General features: G+C 37.1%; 1 protein-coding gene across 3 annotated transcripts in view; it reads right to left on the bottom strand.

The window, feature by feature from the left end:
- Nucleotides 1-11,333: 11,333 nt before the first annotated feature.
- Nucleotides 11,334-17,455, bottom strand: part of TMCC3 (transmembrane and coiled-coil domain family 3) — a 72,037-nt gene continuing 65,915 nt past the window's right edge. For all 3 annotated transcript variants that reach the window (XM_063308894.1, XM_063308893.1, XM_063308896.1), the window contains exons 2-4: nt 15,704-16,620; nt 14,121-14,256; nt 11,334-13,641 (exon numbers count right to left, since the gene is read on the bottom strand). In XM_063308894.1, coding sequence (XP_063164964.1) covers nt 13,339-13,641; nt 14,121-14,256; nt 15,704-16,620 — 1,356 coding nt within the window. In that variant the 3' untranslated portion in view covers nt 11,334-13,338. The remainder of the gene's footprint in view (nt 13,642-14,120; nt 14,257-15,703; nt 16,621-17,455) is intronic.

Genomic DNA, 17,455 nt, shown 5'->3' with positions numbered 1-17,455 from the left:
TTTACCCGTTCTACTTTCCTCAATCTCGCAAGCAAACTTTTTTTTTTGTCTGTCACCACATGCCCTAAATATGTGAGCTTCTGCTTACTGATCGTCCCCTCAAGGAAGCTGCCAGCTTTTATTTGCTACAGGACTGATTAATCCTGGCAGTCCAAGTTACTCTTAATATTTGTCTCTAAAATGATCATTTAGTAGCAGTATTAGATTTTTATCCCTTTTTAAATATATAACTCAAAGTATTTGAAGGAGTCTGTCTTTTTCCTTTCTCTCTTTCTCACTGTTCAGCTTGCACAACTCAATTGCCTTTAGAATTCGGATTTTTGTTACAGGAATACCCCTATTCTTCATTATCTTGTCTAAATGTGTCATTGCTCTTCTTGGGATGAATCTCTTCTCTACAATGACAATTTTACCTTCTTGAAACCAAGGAAACAAAATAATTATGTTTACTTCTTTACCATCCACATTAAGGTAAATATTACCATTGACTTCTTAATATTTAACTTTAACCTGAATGGTAAACATTTTTACCTTCATTATTAACTTCCAGAATTTTCTTTCAGCTAAAAAATTCCCAACTGTTTTGACCACCTATTTTGATTCCAGCTGCCATCTCCTCCATTTTATATTCTTATAAAATAAGTAGATATGAAGACAATTTGCATTTGCATCCCTGTCTCACTCTTTTCCCTATCCTGAACCGTTCTGTAAAAATCCCTCTGTGTTTAACGGAACCTGATGCCAGATGAGAATAAATAGTAGTACGTTGATGTAGCAGCCAAGGATGATAGGTGGCTGAAGCATAATCATTCTGTTCCTGTTTTTTTGTTGTTGTTAATGAGAAAATTACAGTTCAGCAAGTTTATTTAAGACTAAATGTACATAGGCTTAGGTTGCTCATAGGATGCATATTAGGTCACCTATGCGTATTTTGCAGTCAAGTTTAGAGATCTTCAAATGATTTAATAAGACTGGAAAACAAAAAATACTTTCTTATACAACATATAATGTACTATGTTAGATTAGAATATATATATGTATATATACTGTGTGTGTGTATGTATATGTGTGCGTATGTGTGTGTGTTGTTGTTTATTCGTTTAGTCGCTTCCGACTCTTCGTGACTTCATGGACCAGACCACGCCAGAGCTTCCTGTCGGTCATCAACACCCCCAGCTCCCCCAGGGACGAATCCATCACCGCTAGAATATCATCCATCCATCTTGCCCTTGGTCGGCCCCTCTTCCTTTTGCCTTCCACTCTCCCTAGCATCAGCATCTTCTCCAGGGTGTCCTGTCTTCTCATTATGTGGCCAAAGTATGTCAGTTTTGCCTTTAATATCATTCCCTCAAGTGAGCAGTCTGGCTTTATTTCCTGGAGGATGGACTGGTTTGATCTTCCTGCAGTCCAAGGCACTCTCAGAATTTTCCTCCAACACCACAGTTCAAAAGCATCGATCTTCCTTCTCTCAGCCTTCCTTATGGTCCAGCTCTCGCAGCCATATGTTACTATGGGGAACACCATTGCTTTAACTATGCAGACCTTTGTTGTCAGTGCGATGTCTCTGCTCTTAACTATTTTATCAAGATTTGTCATTGCTCTTCTCCCAAGGATTAAGCGTCTTCTGATTTCCTGACTGCAGTCAGCATCTGCAGTAATCTTTGCACCTAGAAATACAAAGTCTTTCACTGCTTCTACATTTTCTCCCCCTGTTTGCCAGTTATCGATCAAGCTGGTTGCCATAATCTTGGTTTTTTTGAGGTTTAGCTGCAAGCCAGCTTTTGCACTTTCTTCTTTCACCTTCATCATAAGGCTCCTCAGTTCCTCTTCGCTTTCAGCCATCAAAGTGGTATCATCTGCATATCTGAGATTGTTAATGTTTCTTCCAGCGATTTTAACTCCAGTCTTGGATTCCTCAAGCCCAGCATGTCGCATGATGTGTTCTGCGTACAAGTTGAATAGGTAGGGTGAGAGTATACAGCCCTGCCGTACTCCTTTCCCAATCTTAAACCAGTCCGTTGTTCCGTGGTCTGTTCTTACTATTGCTACTTGGTTGTTATACAGATTCCTCAGGAGGCATACAAGATGACTTGGTATCCCCATACCACTAAGAACTTGCCACAATTTGTTATGGTCCACACAGTCAAAGGCTTTAGAATAGCCAATAAAACAGAAATAGATGTTTTTCTGAAACTCCCTGGCTTTTTCCATGATCCAGCGGACATTGGGAATTTGGTCCCTAGTTCCTCTGCCTTTTCTAAACCCAGCTTGTACATCTGGCAATTCTCGCTCCATGAATTGCTGAAGCCGACCTTGCAGGATCTTGAGCATTACCTTACTGGCATGTGAAATGAGTGCCACTGTTCGATAGTTTGAACATTTTTTAGTGTTCCCCTTTTTTGGTATGGGGATGTAAGTTGATTTTTTCCAATCTGATGGCCATTCTTGTGTTTTCCAAATTTGCTGGCATATAGCATGCATTACCTTGACAGCATCATCTTGCAAGATTTTGAACAATTCAGCTGGGATGCCGTCATCTCCTGCTGCCTTGTTATCAGCAATGCTTCTTAAGGCCCACTCAACCTCACTCTTCACGATGTCTGGCTCTAGCTCACCGACCACACCGTCAAAGCTATCCCCGATATTGTTATCCTTCCTATACAGGTCTTCTGTATATTCTTGCCACCTTTTCTTGATCTCTTCTTCTTCTGTTAGGTCCTTGCCATCTTTGTTTTTGATCATACCCATTTTTGCCTGGAATTTACCTCCGATGTTTTTAATCTTCTGGAAGAGGTCTCTTGTCCTTCCTATTCTATTGTCTTCTTCCACTTCCGCGCATTGCTTGTTTAAAAATAATTCCTTATCTCTTCTGGCTAACCTCTGGAATTTTGCATTTAATTGGGCATATCTCCCCCTATCACTGTTGCCTTTTGCTTTCCTTCTTTCTTGGGCTACTTCTAGTATCTCAGCAGACAGCCATTTTGCATTCTTGGTTTTCTCTTTCTTTGGGATGTATTTTGTTGCCGCCTCCTGAACAATGTTGCGAACTTCTGTCCAGAGTTCTTCCGGGGCCCTATCTACTAAGTCCAGTCCCTTAAATCTATTCTTCACCTCCACTGCATATTCCTTAGGAATATTAGTGAGCTCATATCTAGCTGATCTGTGGGTCTTCCCTAATCTCTTTAGTCTGATCCTAAATTGTGCAAGAAGTAGTTCATGATCTGAACTACAGTCAGCTCCAAGTCTTGTTTTTACCGACTGTACGGATGTCCGCCACCTTTGGCTGCAAAGGATGTAGTCAATCCGATTTCGGTGTTGTCCATCTGGTGAAGTCCATGTATAAAGCCATCTCTTAGGTTGTTGGAAGAGAGTGTTTGTTACGCAGAGTGAGTTGTCTTGGCAAAATTCTATCAGCCTATGTCCTGCTTCGTTTTGTTCTCCCAGGCCATGCTTACCTGTAATTCCAGGTGTCAACTGACTGCCCACCTTAGCATTCCAATCTCCCATGATGAAAATAACATCTTTTTTAGGCGTGTTGTCCAGTAGGTGCTGCAGATCCTCACAGAACTGCTCTACTTCAGCTTCTTCAGCATCTGTGTTTGGGGCGTATATTTGGATCACTGTGATGTTAGATGGCTTGCCCTGAATTCGAATTGAGATCATTCTGTTGTTTTTTGGATTGTATCCAAGCACTGCTTTAGCCACTTTACTATTAATTATGAAGGCTACTCCATTTCTTCTGTGGTCCTCTTGTCCACAGTAGTAGATCTGGTGGTCATTTGATGTGAAGTGGCCCATTCCAGTCCATTTCAGTTCACTGACGCCCAAAATGTCTATCTTTAATCTTGACATCTCACCAATAACCACATCCAATTTGCCCTGGCTCATAGATCTTACATTCCAGGTTCCAATGGTGTGTTGATCCTTAGAACATCGGATTCGCCGTTCACCGCCAGCCGCTAGCCGTCCTTTCGGCTTTGAGCTAGCTGCGTCATCACGTCTGGGGCTAGTTGAACTCATCCTCTGTTCCTCCCCAGTAGCATTTTGACTATCTTCCGACCTGGGGGTCTCATCTTCCGATGGTATACCGACATATCTCTGGTTGTACTGATCCATTTAGTTTCCACGGCAAGAATACTGGGGTGAGTTGCCATTACCTTCCCCAGGGATCGCATTTAGTCTGACCTCTCTGTCATGACCTTCCCGTCTTGGGTGGCCCTTCATGGTTTAGCTCATGGCATCACTGAGGAGCTCAAGCTCCAGCACCACAACAAGGTAACAATCCTTTGCTAAAGATTTGTGTGTGTGTGTGTGTGTGTATGAATGATATCTGAACTGAACCTACTAATTCTAAAAAATTATCATATACTAAATTTAAAAGAAATAGGGGAAAATACATGTTTTACAAAGCTATCAAAAATTGCTAGTGCTGCAGAAAAAGTTTTGATTTTCCAGCCTTTTCTGTGGTTGAAAGATTAATTTGTTTCATCCCTTCATGATGAAATCCAGACATACATATGTACTACATTCTCTTGGTAAGAACTGCTTTATCTCAAGATGAATTCTTTTAATGACTTTTTGGCTGAAATATAGTTAAAAAATGAAAAATTAAGCAGATGATGGTCTGAAAGTCATTTCTCATAAAAATTCAAGTCTACTATCATAATTAGAGTAAGGATATATGAGATATTGAACAGATTTTTAAAAAGGGGGAATATATCTATTCCCTTCCCACTGAGAAGCCTAAGCTGTTTGACAGTGGCTTCTTTTTAGCTGTGAACAATTTTGAGCTTTTTGCTTAACTAATACTGCTGCATAAAAACTGTTAGTTTTGCCGTTTACAGTATTCATGCTATCCTTTCTCATCCCTTTGGCTAAGCATTATATCTTTTATTAGACATACATCATCATGATCTTGTCTTGGCACCAATGACCAGCCAAGCCAAGAAGTTCTTTTAGGATTCATGGGCAATAACCACACTTAAGGAGTGAAGGCAATGCTATATATGTTTATTTGCTATAAGATTTAAAGTACAGAAAGAAGCATCAGAGAAATATTACCAAAACACGTGCCCATTCTGCTGCCAGAGGCTTCTTCAAGGCAATGGACAAAACTGCAGCCAGTCCAATGGCACATAGCACCTTCCGGATGGTCTACAGTGAAGCCCCATTGCAGTAAGTACTTTTAACCTGTTCATGCGAGGTGAAAAATCTGGCACCCCACTACACCTCCTCACTCAATCTTCTGCAATGCCAGTACAGATCTTTATGAACCATTTTATGTACTAATTTTGCCTGCCTCACTCTGCCATGCAATAAAGTATCTGGAAACACCAACATCCTCCCACTCTGAAGGGATCAACTGAATCTAGTGATTATATCTCCTCTAATCTTGGGAGGTAGTTTTTATTTCGTTTAAGGCGAAATGCAATAAATTTAGCTGCTGTTCTAATCTTCAACTGACTGAATAAGTGCTTTAATCCCCACAAATAATTAAACTAACTGTAATAAATGGGTGACCTTGGGCCAATCACTCTCTCTCAGCCCAACTCACCTCACAGGGTTGTTCTGTGAGGAAAACAGGAGGAGGAAGGAGTATTAGGTATGTTCACCATTTTGAGTTATTTATAAAAAAATAATAAAGGCAAGATAGAAAAACAAATAAATAAATAAATGTTTACATGAAAATGTATGTACACCCAAAAAACTACTTTTTGGTGTCAAATTGGATAGTTCAGTAGATACTTTAAATAAATAATACCAATTACATTTAAAAACTTTATTTAAAAATAAAAGTCAGTGTCTCCTTGAGGCAGTTCTAATCGCCTATGAAATCTATAGAACACAATAAAGAATTCTAGCACATTTATATTTATACAGTGCCACACAAACCAAACATGGCATGATTATGTGTTACATACACAACGACAAAATGTCAATTCAGTGCAAATGAATTGTTCAGTAGACTTTTAAACAGTTTGTCCATGATGCCCCATTGTCATTATCTTACAAAGAAAAAGTAAGGAGAAGGAGAAAAGGTTGCCTGAGGTACAATTTAATCCACAAAACGTAGGTAATAAATTAAAATTTTACAAAACAGTTCAACCATTCACCATGCAAGTAGTATGTGCACTGCCTTCAGAATTTGTAATATTTGAAACCTGGATTTATATAATAACTTGTATACCATGAGATAGTTGTACAAATGTTTCAGTAGTCTGTAATGTTCTTATTAAAATGAATTATCTTTATTCAATGCAGAATTTGTATGAAACATACTACTTCTGTAGTTCTATATTGCACATTTTCATTCTAAAATCAATGAAAGCTCATTTTCATTCTATCATCAAGGGCAATAGAATCCACAGTACAAATAATTCTTACCACAAAGACTTCCTGTCTCAGAAGGAGCTAAACAATAATAAAATAGGCATATAGAACTTAAATTATTGTTATTGTCAAAAGTATATATAACTGTGTTCAATAGTGAAGCAGTCTTCACTGATAATTTGAGGAAGTAAAAGCACCATACAATTCCATAAATAAGACACAATTTATGGAGGAGAGTAATAATGAAAATATAAAATAAATGTGAATGAAAATTAAATAATCATCTATTACTCCTAGAGTGATTCTATTCTACACTACTTGTGTAGTAATATTAAGTCTGAATTGTTTGTTTCCAAAATGTTTGGCTCGACAGTCTTGCAGAATAAGTTTTAACACATAAAACAGTATATGGATGGTTGGCAAACAGATGCATGTTTTCAAAAATAATATACCTAAGGGTGTGCATGAAATGTAAAATATGTTTTGTTTTGAACCCCAAATAAATATCATATTCTGGAAGTTCTGCCAAACCATTTTGGATTAGCTGTGGTTCAGCAGAAACAAAACCTAGAACAATTTGGTTGTTCTGGGTTTCAGCTGAAACAAAATCCACAGACACCATAGAGTGATTTTACAAAGCAGTAGAGTAAGGCCAGTATACATTGTCCATGCTCTTACTCTACATGGCCTGAGCACTGGCCTGCCCAACCACCTTCCCACAACTTTTCTTCCCTCCCTCTCTTCAGCCAACACCAATGTCCCAGAATGGCATAATTCATCTGCCTGTCTTGCACCTCATCCTTCATTCTGCATGCCCATATTTATAACAGTAACAGGAAGGTACAAAATGAATGCAAAGGCAATCTAATAGCAAAGAAATAATCCAACATATTCCTAGTGGATGTATTCTACATAGGGAGAAAGAACGAAAGTTTCAAACTTGTTCCTCAGCTGACTTTAGTTAACCTCTGTTTTTTTATCTCCCCAAAAGTTGGAATTGGCTGTTACTCTATAGACAAATGTGCAATTACTGCAAGAAAGAAAAGACCTTCTCACTTGTTCACTTGCAATTTAAGGTAGAAATGAGAGAGAGAAGGATAGTGTGGTAATTTGAATGAATTTTCCCTGAAGGTTTCTGAGACTGTTTCTTAAGTCTTTTACGAAGGCTTTGAAAATATGCTTCTGTCAGCTTAAATTGTACTGTTGAATTGTGATTTTTATATTTATGCACATGATTTTGTTGTATCACGCTATTGGCTATTATGGTTGCTGTTTAATTACTGTGTTTTTTTCTTATTCTTTTCACTCCTTGCAAAGATTTTATTGATAAAAATGGCCTACAAATACTTGTGTGTACAGTTGTGTGTGTGGGTGGTTTTGAATTTAGATATTAACTTGATTAGAACCAATATAATATGCATCACTGCCAAGCAGTTCTATTTTAATATTTGGGAAACATATTTTCCAGTTTTGAAACAAAAAAAGAAGAAAAAGAGGCAGCCTGATTAACAAGGCAGCATGGGATGTGAACATAAGATATTCAAGTATTCAAGCAAAAATACTTAGGATTAGTTGTTATTCAAAGTGCTGTTTTTTGAACTAATTTATTCCTCTTTAAAACATTTTAAGCAAATTGATTTATATGCTATCCCTTAGCTTGAAGATCATCAATTTTATTGAAATGTCTGTACTAAAATTGTACATTACACCTTTTGAACACTTTTAATATTATGAACAATTCATTAATCTATTATTTGGTTTTTCTGTTCATTGTCAAATCATTGTGCACACATATATGCAGAGAAACAGAATGATTTGGTAATAAAAGAGCGGTCCGGGTCTTTCCAACATTGCCACATCGTTTGTCTGATGCCTAGACTTTTAGGAATGTTGGGAACCAGAACCTGTTCTGTGATTATGCTAACTTTGAGGAGTACACTTGCTTTTAGGCAATGTCATCATTCTTTTCATCAAGAAAAATAACTCCTGCTTACAATCTTACATGAGTTCTGGCTTTCCATTTTTTCTGAACACCTGAATTGCAGAGTGTAACCCAGGGAATAGATTTTCCTTGGTCCCAGTAACTATTCTCAAGTTCTTTATTTGCTGCATTCCCTTCCCTCAGATTCAAATATTACGGTTTTCTACCCCTAGATTTGGAATATTGCCGGTATCTTCCCAGTTGGTATCCTCAGAATTCATATACCCTCACTAAGTAAACTGAAGTGAGGAATGCAGCTATGTCAAAGCCTATTAAAAGGGGGACAAGTATTCTGGGCTCCCCACACAGAGGGAACTCCAGAGAAAAGGATGTTTGTTTGCTTGTTTGTTTGTTTTTGGTGTTTGCTGTCCATTTCCAGAGGCTGAGGCTGGCTAACAGTCTTAAAATAAAAGAACATTCCTCCAGACAAAAATCTATCTATCTATCTATATCTCAAAAAGGATTTTTGAAAAAAATCAAGAAATACAAATGTCATGCACCTGCAAATCTCATCTTCAATCATAACTCACCTTCCTCCTGTGCAAGACAAAACAGGTAAAATCTTCACCATTTTCCTAAAGTTCAGAGGAAAAGAGCTGGCCGAATCGTTGCTGGAAGAGAGTTCCAAAAATTGGGGGCAGCTCCAAGGCCTTCTCAGGTGGCCATCCTATAGGGATGGGACCTGGAGGAAGTTGATCCTATTTGAGCTGGTCAGATGGGCAGATGAATACAGGAGAAGGAGATTTCAGTACTGTAATTTAGTATTTTAAATGATCATATAGATTTATAGATTATTTTTCATTCAAGTCATCTAAATTAATAGTTAAAATATAATGGCAAGTTATTCCAGGATTTGATATTTCCCATCATTCCCAATTGCTTGGCTCTTCACTTCAAAGGACACAGACACAAAAAAATTGTTGATGTAGAAAAAAAAGTGGGAAGCATCCAAATGAATATTCTGCTTCTTGATCTGAGTCTAAAAGACCCTTAAGATGGGAACTGTAAGCACACTGACATGTTGTGACCTAATGTTCTGGATACTTCCTATAGTCCAGCTCCAGGAAAAGCTGTGTTGTTGTGTCTATAAGCAATCTGGCAAGACTCATGTATATAGTTTATTTAGAGCAAGGTGACCTGGTTGCAAACAGTCTTGAATGCTTTTAGCATGCTGCCTTTGCTCAGCACTGTTAAATTCTATTGCATCATTATTTAGTTCTTAAGCTAGTCAATGATTTTTATGAAGCAGCAGTCATTTAATTAAGCAAGCTACATTTGACACAGGAATACTGGCAGTGTGTCTTGGCACATGGCTAAATGGTATCAAAATTTAAAGCAAAAGTGAGTTTTCTGGTTAGAAAATTGCAACTAGCTATTTTTGAACTAAGACTGAGACCCAAAAATGTACAAAAGTTATCTAAAATTTCGAGAAAACAGAGATACAGTAGCTCTGACATGGCATTTGACATTATCTAGGTTAACATTTTTAATTATTCACCCAAATAAGTGAATAGAAATACATGTTCACTGTTGTGCAGTTTCTGTGGCTTCAAGCACTGCTGCAAAAATTCTATTTCAACAGTAAGAACATGAACATCCCCCAGCGAAACAGAGGATGGCTCATAGCAAAAGAACTTGGAGAACTGTACCATAAAGTAGCAGGAAACAGACAATAGCATAAAACTGTTTTTTTCCATAAAAAAGAAAAACAACTACTAAGAAGTGAATCCATGTATAATATATATTTAAATAGGCAAATGTAAACAAGAGATCATCGTTCACAGCAATGGGTCATGTATTGAGAAAAAAATATTTTTTTGTTGTATCCTGAGGGATAGATACTAGCCTAAGACATTTTGCTGCCTTCCTATATTCCATGTACAAAAACTAGCTAGCTACCGTGGCAATTGAATCTTGCCTCAGCACTGGTGACCAAATAGTATTTTCCATTATGCTTAACTAGTTTATAGCTCTCAAGACAAGCTGCGTGATATATAAACACTGTCCTCCCAGAGAGGGGAAGAGCCTGAAGCAGTCCTTTATTCTGCTCAAAAATTTAAAAATATTGAACAGAGTCAGAAACAGGCTTTATAAAAGAATAATCAGTAGTCTAGAAAAATAGTTTTAAAAGAGCAAATTGCCTTTTGCAAAGAGAAGTATACAAATATTTCTGAATGTGGAGCATATTGTTGGCTTAGAATTTGGAACATCCCTATTATGAATTTTTATGAAGTTACTCATATGTATATAGATGGAAAGGCATACAAAGCTGCCCCACAAGTGTAGTGACAGAAACAACAAAATAAAGAGAAAGGTAAAGTCCAGGGAGGAAAAAAAAATCCAGAAATAACTTCATTAATATGAGCTGAAAAAAATAAACTCAACCCTCAAAACTGGTATGGATTTAGAGTAGATGATCTCCAAAGCCCATCCAACCTAATATTATATGATTTGCACAGAATCTTCAGAACTGTGCATGATCTGTTTCAATTACTAAATAACTAAAATTATGTTGGTTCGAACATAAATTATTAATAGGAATTATATGCTCCTAATATATTGTATGAAATGAATTGTCAAATGTGACAAAAATTTATTAACAACAGGATTCTAAAAGGAAATTTTAGAATTTTACTTATTTGAGACATAGAAAAAAAGGATGTGGACTTACAGTAGGAACCCTGTTTATTTTCTCCCTTTTGAGATAATCTGAAATTCTTTAATTTTCTATGCGAAGTATTCATTTAGTAAAACTCACTGAAGGGAAAGAAAGTATTATATTAACAACAGATTGTAAGATATGATATTGATGTCACTTATGGAGAGGTTGATCAGAATTTCATAGGACAAATTAGTTAAATCCAGATAACTTTAAAACTATGCCTTTTGCTTTTACTAGATTACTAGCTGTAGTTAACAGGACTCAGTATGATCAAGTAAAGTTGGCACTGCCTGATACAGTCAAGGGCTTTGTTTTTACTGTTAAGTCCAGTTCTACTTAAAAAAAATAAAATTGCAGACATTGATAATAAACCATTTTTATAGTGCAAGCATTATCATTATTTACATCTTGTACAATACTGTTGCACATACTTAAACATGATTTGGAGGGGTTGGTTCATTCTGCATGGAAATACTTTTGCAGCATCTCTTGAAAGTAGTCACATCTTTTTGACTTGTTAAAACAGGTGTGCCTTTTTTCAAGTTCATCTGAAGCCTGAAAGAAGATGTGGATGCTTTGAAGAGAGCTGTGCTTGTGCTCATGTGCATTTTGAAACATCCAAAGTTTCCAAAGATGGAAATCCATACTGGACAATGCACTTATTATTACAGCATCCATACCATTATATTTATGAAATGCAGTAGAAACACAACCCAACAGATGTGCAAAAGAATTACAGTGCATTAAGGTTCAGCCAAATTAATTTACAAGAAAGTGCTAAAAGTAAAATAGATGCTGTTGCATCTTAAAAAAAACAAGGAACATAATCACACCATTGTATCTCCTACCTTTTCACTTCCTAGCCAATTCTATTCAAGGAGATTATACAAGGGTATTTTTAGATGAAGTCTTGATTCCATACAAACTTCACAGTGATTGCGGTGTTACTGTAGGCTGAAACACACTAATTTGAGAATACTGCATCAATATTACTACAGATTGGTAAGAAAGCAGTATTGCTCATAGAGAATGACAGTTAGCTAAATAGGGAAGCTAAAGGAATTAGAGAAGGGAAAGATAGTAAGTATGAAAAATGAGGCCTAAGAGGTCCCACTGTTTGAGGTAGAAGAGGGACTCACTGCTTCAGCCATTGCTTCATTCTTTACCTGGGGCAGCACCATCTCAACTATTTCTAGTTAGAAGGCCAGCTGCTTACCCTATATGCAGTTTGCTGACTCTATATGTTATGGGTTCTAACAGCAGTGCGTGAAGTGGCATGTACTGACTGTACAAGTAAATGCCACTACCATCTCACAATCAGTGATGCATATAGGGAGGGTATCCAAGGCATCAAGCTAGCTCAGAGAGGTGTCTTCTTTATTTGTGATGAAATAGCTACTACAGATTATTGGAGGGATGGGCTGTAGGGAGAAAAGAGGCAGTGGTAGGATGGTTTGGCCTCAGTTCACTCTTCCTGGTCCTTTGTTCTGAAACTACCAAACAAAATGTTCCGTTACACTAGTTTTATTTCTTCCTTGATACTACTGTGTATATTTGTGCTCTGTTGGCCATGATCATATCCCCTTCAATGTCTGAAAGAAGATGAAAAGTTTTTCTTATCTTTGCATTTATGATAAATGGGGTTTCTGTAGGCTACAGAAATTTTCCTGTAAGATAGGGATCCCCATCTTTGGATTCACAGAAGAACCAAGTGCTTGATCTCTTTCATTCAACGGTAGGGACATTGTTATCTTAAAATCATGAAATAAAATCAGAGTGGAATAACTCATTTGAAAGGCAAAATAAATTCTAGACAGTTAAATATACTGTATGACTATTGGATAAAAATCTGTACAAATACCTTAACTGAAGATATTCCACTTCAGCACAATTCCCACCATAGGAATGTTGATCATTAGGTAATCTGGGAAATTTGACTAGCATTTCCTAAGACATGGACATTTGGAAATACATCATAAGGAAAATGCTTTAGATAAAGATAGGACATTGTGGATTTCCATTTAGTAAAATGCATTCTCCCAACCATCACTACTTCTATTATTCATTCCACTTGAAGCTTATCTAGTTAATATCTTTAATTCAGAATTTGGCGGAAATCTGTGGTGTAGAAAAATTGATTGGATTAAGGCAAAAAGATGTATACACATCATCCACCTCATAAAAGATTCACTTCATTCCTTACACTGTGACTGATAAGGTGAAAGCATTGTCAGGAGTTTTCAGTCTTACATGCTTATGTCCAGGTGGAAAAAAAAGTCTTCATCTGTCTGATTAGACTACAAGATTTGGTAGTTTGTTTAGATGTCTAAAATAATAAAAAAAGAAAGTCTTCATACTTGTGGTTTCATCTTGGTATAATTATCTTTTCTATGGCAGAAATAATGTGATCCCAATTTTTGCATAAAATTGCAAGAAGAGTTACTGCAAAACACGTGCAAATAATATGGAAACGGCTTTTCATCATAGGAGCTATAAACTTTGCTATGGTGGAGACGCATACTAGGATAACAGTCATGAAGGCCAAGACTACGTTTATACATTTCCCTAGTAGGACTTTGGCATTAACAGTTTCTGATTGTAATGCTTGCTGTTCTTGCTGGTGGAGTTCCAATTTAGCAACCCGTGTCTGGCAAGATTCCAAAGCTTCCTATTGGCAGAAAACAGGAAGGGGAAGAAGTGGAACAAAACATTAAGGAACCTATATACAAAATAGTTTTCCATTCCTGTCTGATCAGTGGAAGAAATAATTCAGGCTATTCCAAACTCGTGCCATTCAAATGTGCTGGAAAATGATTCTCAGAATTCCCAGCTCCCTTATCATTGGAGAAGTTAGATCTAAATCTTAAAGATTACCCCCATGTTGCATAAACTATTTAAAATATTCCTTGGTAACAACAAAGTTCAGTCATTTCCATTCTCCATGATGAAGACGTAAAAAGTGATGGCTTTCCTTCTTTACTATCTCTGAATATACTGATGATGAAAAGTTGAGCCAATTTTTTTTAACACAGTACATTTCAGAGGAAATTATCATACTTAGAAGATGTGCAGAAAGGCTCTTTGCACTAATACTCTTTACAAACAGGCAACAATATTATTTATTATTTAATTTTTAAAAGTTGATACCTGAACATCACGTGACCGCTCGTAAGCCTGATATGCTACTTTTTCTTCAATACTGGCCAGTTCTTGCTTCAAATTGGCTGTTTCATGTTGATGGAGGTCTGTTAGATCATTTAGCTGGTCTTCTAAGTGCTCATATCTTCATATGAATTTCAACAACAAAAAGATTCATGACAGTTACTTTTGATATAGTTTATAGTGTATCCAATCAAAGTATGTATAACTTAAAAATCTCATTTGTATGTTATTCTTTTTTTAAAATTAGGATAACTAGCTTTTCCATGAAGTGAGTATAAGCTGCCTTATATAAAAGCTAGATATTTTAGACTTTTTAAAAATCAAACTGTGATTGATTATTTCAATTTATAGAGCCACCCATCTCAAATGCATGACTCTGGGTGGCTTACAACAATTTAAAACACTACAAAAGAACAAAATACAATCTTAAAACATAGAAAACCATATAAAACCGGATAAAAAACTACGTAACTAATCCACAGACAAGATATATAAAACAGTCAACACTCAAAACAACCACTATATAGGCTGTACACATTCAGATCCCCAAGCTCAGGGGCAAAGTCACATCTTTAAGCCTTACAAAAGGCCAATGGCGTCAAGGCCAGTCTGATCTCCAGGGTGATGATGTTCCAAGGAGTGAGCTCCATGACAGAAAAGGCTCTCTTCCTGGGCTCTACCAGATGACATTCTTGAATGGATGGGACCTGAAGCATGCCTCTCCTGCCAGATCTAATGGGATGGATGGATGTAACCAGGGAAGGTGGTCCTTCAAATAACCCAGACCCATGCCATGAAGGGCTTTATAGGTCATCACTGGCACCTTGAATTGAACCCAGAAACATAATGGTAGCCAACACAGCTCACTGAGCAGCAGTGTAATGTTTGTTGATCAAGGAGCGCACATAACTGCCTGCGCAGCCACATTCAGCACCGATTGTAGCTTCTGGATGCTCTTCAAGGGCAGCTCCATGTAGAGTGCATTGCCCATTCGGGAGGTGAACAAATTATGAGTGACTGTGAGAAGAGCCTCCTGGTCCAGGAACAGGCATAACTGGCACGCAACATGAAGTTGTGCAGAGGCCCTCCTGGCCATGGCTGCCACCTGCTCCAGGAACAGGTTCTGTTTGGGGTAGTGCAACCCTATCCAGAACAAGAGACGGTAAGTTCCTGGAATCAAGGCCCCTCCAAAGCCACTCAGTCTTGCTAAGGCTGAGCTGAAGCCTAGTGTTCTCCATCCAAACATTCACAGCCTCCAAAATATTCATTTAATCAGCCCAGGGGCAGAGACATTAAAGCTGGGTATCATCAGCATATTTAATCCCTAAACTGTAATTTTTTTGCATGTGTTAATATTAAATCACATCTACAAGATGCCATACTTCTATAATGCTAATCTTTAACAAAAAAAAAAAAAAAACCAACCTGGTGCCTGCCTAATGAAAATTGTATGAGTGAAAAGGTTTCATTCCTTCTTCAACTCACTCTTTTCTTTGCTGCACTCCCTTGACACACTTATATTCTCACTCACCTATGTAAAATAATTTTAATGAAATATAATTGTGTACCTGAATCTTTCCTCCTGCAAGGTCTGAGAAATAAAGCCATAATCTCTTTTGAACTGTACTTTTAAATTCTCAATATCTTCTGATAATTGGGATTGTGCTTCCTTTATTTCCCTCAGTTCTTCCAAGAATATAGAAAGCTTTCCATGGTTGTCCAAAGCATTTGTCCCACCATGGCCAAAAGATTGGTTGCCAGTACTGTCTACAGATCCAGATGTGCCACTTGAGCATTCGTCATCACTGGCGTATTTTGACTTAGCTACTATGGTGGCACTACCACCATATGCCCTAGATGTAGTTTCTGGTCTGAAGTCATCTAAGCTACTCTTCAAGTGAGCAATGTTGTCAGCACTACCAAACTTATTCCGAATCAGATTTGCAAACTCTCTGGATTTGTTGAAAACAAACACTGGGGGTGTCAACGAGACTCCTGGAACCCCTGTTTTGCTGTTTTCATTGCTCTGGCCGGTAGCACGAGCTTTTCCATGCACATCTTTTAAAGAGTGTTGGATTTCCTTTAGGCTGTCTTTGGAAGCGTCTCTGATGCCTCTGGAGGAACCATTCTGTTCTATGTCCTTGAGCTTTCTGTGATATTGTTCTAATTTTTTTTGTAGCTGGGCTATGGAATGGGCAGACTTCTGATTCTTCTTTTCAAAGACTTGCTTAATTCGCCCAGCTTGTTGTTTGTCTGCATTGTTCACCAGCTTCAAGTACTCTGCAACATTCCCATCCCGAGCTGTTTGTTCTATTTTTATCTGCTCAGTAACTTTCAGAATCTTTTGTTTCAGACTATCTGCACTGAGTTTTACTTTGTGAAATTCAAATATGCCATCAGGTACATCAAAATTGAGGTTAGTGTCTGAACCTCCCCGACGAATATTAAGAGGCAAACTGAGTGTATTCATATCATGCCTTTCCACCTAGGAAAAGATTAAATGCAAAAATCAGTAAGGGCTTTTTGTATGAAGTTTTTTATACACAGTATATAGTCATATGATATTGTAATCAGAAATTATTCAGAAATTTATCGTAATTTATTATCATAATTCTTATTGGAGATAATGAATTGCTACAGAAATATGCTAGGACAGTTATATTATTATTTTATTGTAAACCGCCCAGAGTCCCCCTTTTAGGGGGAGATGGGCGGTGATAGAAATGTGAATAAATAAATAAACACAACTAACAAATAATACAAAATAACATGATTTTACTTCAGAATTATAAATAGTTCTAAACCTGAACTTTGCCATATTCCTAAAACTACTGACATTTATTTAGAAGTTAAAACGATATAACTGTGTTTTGCAAATAAAAGTTCCACAGGTTGTTTTGTTTGCTACACAAATTGTTTATATTCTTCATTTTTTCAAACTATATGTAATTATTTCATTGAGTAGATGTTTTGAGCCTCTAAACATAACAAAACAAATATCTTCCTTGATTCAGCCAATAAGGAGACAATTATTTCTTTACTTAAGGACTAAATTAGTGGCTAAATTGTCAATTCAGCCATTTGATCTGTTACTTTCTTGGTATCCCCAATATCTACCAGCCCATAACTTTGTGCACAAACAATTACCATTTTCCATTTTTTCAGAGAAAAAGTAGTTGAGATTCATTTAGCAAAGCCGGAACAAGCTCTCCGATATATTAGCATATCAAATTGCACACTGAAACTGAGAAGCATGATCCCATGATACAATAAAGAAATGTGTCTGCCCAAGTGCAATGATTTCCATAAATCTATAATTT

Source organism: Candoia aspera, chromosome 7 (genome assembly GCF_035149785.1).
Source record: "Candoia aspera isolate rCanAsp1 chromosome 7, rCanAsp1.hap2, whole genome shotgun sequence".
NCBI lineage: Eukaryota > Metazoa > Chordata > Lepidosauria > Squamata > Boidae > Candoia > Candoia aspera.
The sequence above is the reverse complement of the archived record's forward strand: the minus strand, read 5'-3'. Positions and strand labels throughout refer to the sequence as shown.